The sequence below is a fragment of the Misgurnus anguillicaudatus genome, chromosome 6 (genome assembly GCF_027580225.2).
Source record: "Misgurnus anguillicaudatus chromosome 6, ASM2758022v2, whole genome shotgun sequence".
NCBI lineage: Eukaryota > Metazoa > Chordata > Actinopteri > Cypriniformes > Cobitidae > Misgurnus > Misgurnus anguillicaudatus.
In genome coordinates this window covers 544923-551843 of record NC_073342.2, presented here as the reverse complement: position 1 = coordinate 551843, position 6921 = coordinate 544923, and the positions used below count along the sequence as shown (strand labels likewise).

The 6921-nt window shown below is 39.8% G+C and overlaps 1 protein-coding gene across 1 annotated transcript; it reads left to right on the top strand.

Moving 5' to 3' along the window:
- Positions 1-3190: 3190 nt before the first annotated feature.
- Positions 3191-5710, top strand: LOC129424297 (uncharacterized). Its single transcript, XM_073868328.1, has 5 exons — positions 3191-4160; positions 4344-4575; positions 4666-4788; positions 4867-4935; positions 5065-5710. Exons 1-5 carry the CDS (start codon positions 4147-4149, stop codon positions 5326-5328), a joined length of 702 nt encoding a protein of 233 aa, XP_073724429.1. The 5' UTR covers positions 3191-4146; the 3' UTR covers positions 5329-5710.
- Positions 5711-6921: the final 1211 nt, after the last annotated feature.

Below are 6921 nucleotides of genomic sequence, written 5' to 3'. Positions count from 1 at the left end.
AAGAGACAGGAGCTGGAGTGAGCCGTGATAGGAACTAGGAAGACAGGAAAGGACTTAAGAAAGGAATACCAGGGGCTCAAAAACTAAAAAGAAGATTAATGAGAGAAAGGCAAATGAGGGCAAGCAGTTGCTCACTCAGTTTTTTGAAAAGAAAGGTAAGCTCCAAATGCCTCATCGAGCATTGACATTGTTTTTACATAAATATCTACTCCAGGTAGAATAGCATACATTTATGTTCGTACTCTATTTGAATACTATACCAATACTTTATAGTATCACACCCTTCAATAGCGAGCAAACAATGTTTCTGGGTAAATAACAAAGTGCGCAGCTGCGCAGCTTGTCTCCTCTTCTGCTGCAGTTCTCCACAGAGTCACAAGTTTACATGAAAACACTGTTTATTTCCTCCATTGTCAAAATCTAACACCCGCAAAAAGATAGATTGTTAGCGCCTATTTTACAGCATTGTTATGCAAATTAGCTTGTGCATGCTCTTACATTAAGTACAGGATTGTTCTCAGTTTATTGCACATCTTAATGATTGAATGACTTATTTTAAAACGTAATTCAAAGACTGAATGTCTAGTTTGGCGGTTGGTGTACCCTGTGATTCTATAGTCCGCATTTATTTTAAACAGACAAATAATCATCAATTATTTTGTACTTAGCCTACACTTTAAAATTAAAGGTATTGTGACAATAAAAGATATTTTAGCAACCATTTGAAGCCTACTCAGTTGGCCAAAAAACTGGACTTTAAAGACATTTGGTATGGTCATTGTTCAGAACTGCTTTACAGTTTATTTGATTTAGTTCAATTAATTCAATTCAATTTTATTTATATAGCGCTTTTCACAATTGTTAATTGTTTCAAAGCAGCTTTACATGAGTAGATGTAGGTGAAAACACAGAATAATCAATAGATAATATAAGAAGTAGAATACAGCGGCTAAAAATAAACCGTACAAGCGAGCGTAGTAATAATGTAACGTATACAGTAAAGTGCTAAGTTAACCCAATGTTGGCTGACTCTCCCAGGGATGAAAAAAACCCTAGGAGAAAAACCCTGTGTGAAAACTCCTAGAAGGACAAAAACCCCTGAGAGAGATTAATATATATTTATTAGGGCTGTCCTCGACTAAGGATTTACATATTCGAATCAGAATTGTTGAATCTTTTCATAGTCGACCGATAGTCAAATCATCTATGTGTGTGTGCATAGGTTGGGAGGGGGTCAGACCAGGTACAAATTGATAACTTTTATTTTCTTTCACAAGCAGCACACATAAATAACTTTCTGATAAAGTGACCAAAAACTGTCTTTCAAGTGATGAACGAAGACAAAACTGACGATGCATTTATATATTTTTAAGGTAAAATGTAAGGCAACATTTGTTTAATTATTCCTTATAACATTTTAAAGCCACGATCTACAGAACATCACACAAAAAAACATTTTGATAACTAAACCTAAAAATATAACAAAGGTGATCCTGCCTTGGAAACCTTGGCTAATTCAGTGTTTTTATTTATTTTGGAGATTAAGCGCGTCAAAGCAGTCATGACCAAAAAAACGACAAATGAGAAATGACAAATAATTTGTGATTGTTACTGCAAATTATAAAAACTAAGCTTTATATACAATTCATAAAAACACTTAAATTAATGATTTTATAGACACTACGCGTTATTATTTAGCACATAAATACCTGCTTGCTTTCACTTTGATCATCTCCATTCACTTTAGATACAACTGATGATATTATTTATTTCAGGAATCTCTTTTCTATCATTTGAAAGTGAACACCGACCATATTATTAAATCACAAGAAAGACAGTCGTGTCAGGCATAACTATAGGTTCGGTGCAGATATTTTTCGTTTCATCACCGAAATTTAAAGAAACGGCTTACCTGTTTTGTAGTTTAACTTTTGACAAGATAATCACTATGTTTGAAATACATTTTAAAAACGTATACCCGTCGAAAACATCAGTTTTTTAATGTTTAGTTTGATGAACTTCTAAATATGAGACGAAGAGCACCTAGCCCGTTCGGCTAAATTGCATGCGCAAGCATGGCCAGCACGCAATAGTGCAAAATTTATACAACGAAAAGCAATCAAAAATGTACAGACTTAAATTAGATCAGAATTTACGTTTATAATAAATACATTTTTTTTAATAAAATAAGGTCAGAAGTAACAAAGTGCAGAACAAATGTGCAAAATGCCTCAAGTGCACGAAAACAAAACACAAGCAAAATAGATAAATTTGATAACCCAAAGTGATTTATAAATAAAATAAAGAAATTATTAAAAGAATGAAAGTATAGCCAGAATTGCCAGCTTTTTCTTTTAAATGTAGAAACAAAGAGGCAATGGTTTATTAACATAGGAACCTCTTATGGACGTGTAGCCCGGTCACAGGGGTTGCTGGATTTATTAACGCATTTTAAAAATATTTATTGAAAGCTGATACTTCACATATTATTTGCAGAATTATAATAATATGCTGTATATTAATATATTGGGAGAAAGCTGTTATATATGAAATCAGATTTGTGCACAGTGCACCCATATACGGCCAAAATTAAAGGATCCTCATTTCATAACACATCTGCGACGATTCGACTGTGAGATTGGTAGTCGAATCAGGCTTCTCCTATCGATGCATCGAATCTTTGACTATTCGGGGTCACCCCTAGCAATTTCCCACGCTTTATGAAGATGCTCATGAAACGTACTTAAGTACTCCAGAACTGGTTTACCGTGAATATTTTTAGAAAGGAATTGTTCACTGAGTAACTTAAGCGGACCCCGAACTGTGTGCCCGAACACTAGTTCGGCAGGACTAAAACCTAATGACTCCTGCATTGTACTCCGCACAGCCAACATTAACAAAGGTAAGCCATCCACCCACTCTCTACCAGTTTCCACACAGTATGTTTGTCACAGGTCAGGGCAGACCCCTTCCTAGTTCCCACCTCGAGGAGGTCCCAAAGCCACATCAATGAATAGACACACAAGTGAAGAATTATAATTAAAACAATCTTTATTAAATTATTTAAAATAATGGGGAAATGGGGAAGGGCAGTTTAAAATAATAGGTTCTTCGCGCCTCTAGGCGGGGCTTCCACAGGGGGTAGGTGGTCTTGAACCCGTGGCGCGCTCCCCTTCTCCTGGAGGCAGATCAGAGAAAAGGATTAGTGTACTGGTTACTAGGCTTGGGTATCGAGTATCGATTGGAACCGGGACTAGCTTTCCGATTTTCCCGGAATCGTTCAAAAGTTTATATTTCAATTCCTAGTTTCGATTCCTAGTTTCGATTCAGTCCGCCGGCGCCGACCGTAAGAACAACCTGCTGGTACAAGGTTGAGAAGTCAAACATTATTACAGAGCTCAGTGAAGTCAGCGCTGTTGCACTCACATGTGATGGCTGGAGTAGCATCACACAGGACCACTACCTCACCTTCACAGCACACTACATAAAAGAGGGAAAAATGCAGCAAAAAGTGCTAAAAACAAAGGCTGTTTACCAATCACAGACCGGTTGTGTTGTTGCAGAGGAAATTAGTGATGTTCTGTCCGAGTTTGGCATATCTGATAAAATTGCAGCAGTCACTGTAGATAATGCTGCCAATATGAATGTGGCTATTAAGCGCCTGCAATTTGTGAAACTGTGTTGTTTTGCCCACACACTTAATTTAGCAGCACAAAGTCTATACTCCCTAAATTCAGTGAGTCAGTGGGTGGCCAAAGTCCGAACCATTGTTGTGTGGATGAAGAGGAGCTCAATGGCCAAGGTGGTTCTTGGAGAGAAGCAACAACTTCTACGTAAGAAGTTCACTTTCTTTAACTGTTGTACATTGACACGTAATGACTTTACATGTCTTATCTATCTTATTTATGAGCTCTGCAGCAGAGTAGTACTACAGTATTTAAATCCAACTTTACAAAAGTATTTTTGTCTCCTGGGATAAAAAGCATCTGTTATATGACTTAAAAATAAAAATTGATGTTATTGTTTTTGTCAGAGCTCCCCGATGTGAGAACACGGTGGAAGTCTCTGTACCTAATGCTGTAGAGATTCACAGAGCAGTACCCTGCGATTCAAGCAGCCAGCTTGGATCAACGTCTGAGAAAAAATATGGATAGGGACAGGTAGAGATAGATAGACAAGTTTAGACAAAAACACCAGTACACACAAAATACAAATTCAAAGATACAGTATTAGAGTGAATCTGATTAATCTGCTAATTTAGGGAGTGCATATGTTAGGTGCTTTTTTTAAGAAAAAAATATAATATTTCTAAATCCATGTGTTTTTAATTATTTTACATACAGACTTGCTCGGCTAACTGAGGAGGATTTTAGGAAAGCTGAAGACTTCATCAATGTGATGAAGATGCTCTACACCTCTACACTCTGCGTGTCTTCCGAAAAGAGTCCCACATGTGGACAGATTCTGCCTATCCTCAAAAAGCTTGAGGCACACCTGGCAGTAAAAGAGGAAGACACAGACTTTGTTTCAAACCTTAAAAAACAGGTTTGGGCAAACCTATCAAAGCGTTACCAGGTAAGTGACAGAGGCAGGGCACCTGGAAAGGAATTGTTCAAGAATAGAAATATACTGTGGCTTGTTAAAACATTTAAATGTGTTTTGCAGACTGATGAGATCAGGAACTTTCTCCAAGTGGCCACTGCGTTGGATCCACGCTTTAAACATAAACTGGATGATGACACGGCTGACACCACCTGGGACCAGATCCAGAGAAATCTAATTGAACAGGTGAAATGTCATTCATGCACAACTGTTCTTTTCAGTTATTACAATCTATGATCTAAATGGTAATTATTTTCTTTGTAGTCAACAGAGGAAGACGGTGGAGCTGATGGGGACACCATGCAGTCTGAGAATGAGGATGAGCAGGAGAGTGTAAGTGTACGATAGCTGATATTATATAGGTTATATATAGTTTAAATACTGATCATTCCTTTAATGGAGGTTTTCCCTTTTTTTTGTGATAATACTTTGTGCTGATGAAGCTTTTGTGTTGTTTTTTAGCAACAGCCTCCCTGCAAACTGCCCAGGAAGACTCCACTGGAGGAGCTGTTCGCTGAGGAAGAGGCACAGAACATAGTGTCACAGCAGAGCTCCATGTCCATCAAGCAACAAGTGGAGAGAGAGCTGCAGATATACCAGGAAGTTCCACCGGTCCTTATGTCTGAGGACAAGCTTCTTCTACACCCAGTGAACACGTTTTCTCCACAGCAGGAGATACTATATGTCCAGAACGCTCACGCATTTTGCCTGAGAAGGCAGATATGATCATTTTCCTAAACAAAAACTGTTTTTGATTTTATACTGTACCTGCTGCTAATCTGGACTGGGTTTTACCAGTTGTTTCTTATTGTTTATTTGATATTCTGACCAGGTTAGCCCATCAGTGGGAGCACAGTAACATGTTCAAGTACCAGCAGCATCATAAACTCATGTGTTAATGTGTTTCATGAGGTTTTCAAAAATAAAAATTCTTGAGGAAAGTGTACCCCTGTGAAAATATATTCATAATTTATTATATTTATTTCCTTCAGAAAGACCATTCGATAACTAGCTCATTTAAAATATCTTAAACTTTTTTTGACCCTGCCTCTTAAAAGAATCGGAATCGAGAATCGTTAGGAACCGGAATCGAAACAAGGAATCGGAATCGTTCAAATTCAAACGATACCCAACCCTACTGGTTACTAACCTCGGCCTTCTTTTTCCTTCCGCAGGCCCGCTTTGCAAGTGGGGGCACGTGTACAAGTCTGGACTCCCTTCTCCTCTGAATTCGTGCTGTACGCAAGGGTAAGTGTCACACAAGACTAGGCTTTCTCCTCTCCTAGGTTCGTGCTGCGGGCAAAGGTAAGTGGTACACGACTGGGCTTTTCTCCTCTTCTAGGTTCGTGTGGTAGCAGGTAAGTAGTACAGGTAAGTGGTACACAAGTCTGGACTTTTTCCTCTTCTAGGTTCATGCTGTGAGCAAAGGTAAATGGTACAGGTAAGTAGTACACAAGTCTGGACTTTTCTCCTCTTCGAGGTTCGTGCTGCAAGCAAAGGTAAATGGTACAGGTAAGTGGTACACAAGTCTGGACTTTTCTCCTCTTCGAGGTTCGTGCTGCAAGCAAAGGTGAATAGTACAGGTACGTAGTACATAAGTCTGGACTTCTCTCCTCTTCGAGGTTCATGCTGCAAGCAAAGGTAAATGGTACAGGTAATTATTACACAATGCTGGACTTTCTCCTCTTCAAGGTTCGTGCTGCGAGCAAAGGTAAGTGGTACAGGTAAGTGCTACACAAGTCAAGACTTCCGCTTTTGTTCTACTCGGGGATAGTGGACTTAACAACAAGGAGGTTTGCACCATGTGCTTCAACTTATGGCCTCCCGGGTCGGGGGACAAGATGCCGAGATCAGCAGTGTAGAGCTGAACGCTTCCCTGGTTCTTCCTCCACCCATGGCGTCAGATGTATCGAACAGGTGCGAACCTTTGGAGAGGCTCCACACCAGGGTACTTGTTTCCCACGGCCGTCAACCCCACAGCCCCTTGGCATGAGTCTTCGTCGTCAATTACTCACTCCAACCGTCCAAGTGCTTCACCACTGCCCATCCACTAGTCAGGGGAAGAAGACTCGCTCACACACGCCCCAGGGGGACCCACTCTATAGGTCTCTCTGTTCCACACTCCACGGTTCTCAACCGTTAGGCTCTCCAAACGACTCCTCTGGTCTCAAAAATGGCTTCTCTCTCTTCGGACACAGCACGACACTGCAAACTATCAAGTGTACACACACAAATGAAAACAAGGACTCACCCACCGCACTGCAAACACACTTCGTGAGTTACGGACAAAGCCAAGCTCGACCCGGGCCCGCTGTGTGG

Excerpts from the sequence above, each read along its gene's own strand:
- LOC129424297 (XM_073868328.1), top strand. Across the intron at positions 4,576-4,665 it reads ACCTATCAAAGCGTTACCAG|ACTGATGAGATCAGGAACTT; the intron begins GTAAGTGACAGA and ends TGTGTTTTGCAG. Across the intron at positions 4,789-4,866 it reads AGAGAAATCTAATTGAACAG|TCAACAGAGGAAGACGGTGG; the intron begins GTGAAATGTCAT and ends TTTTCTTTGTAG.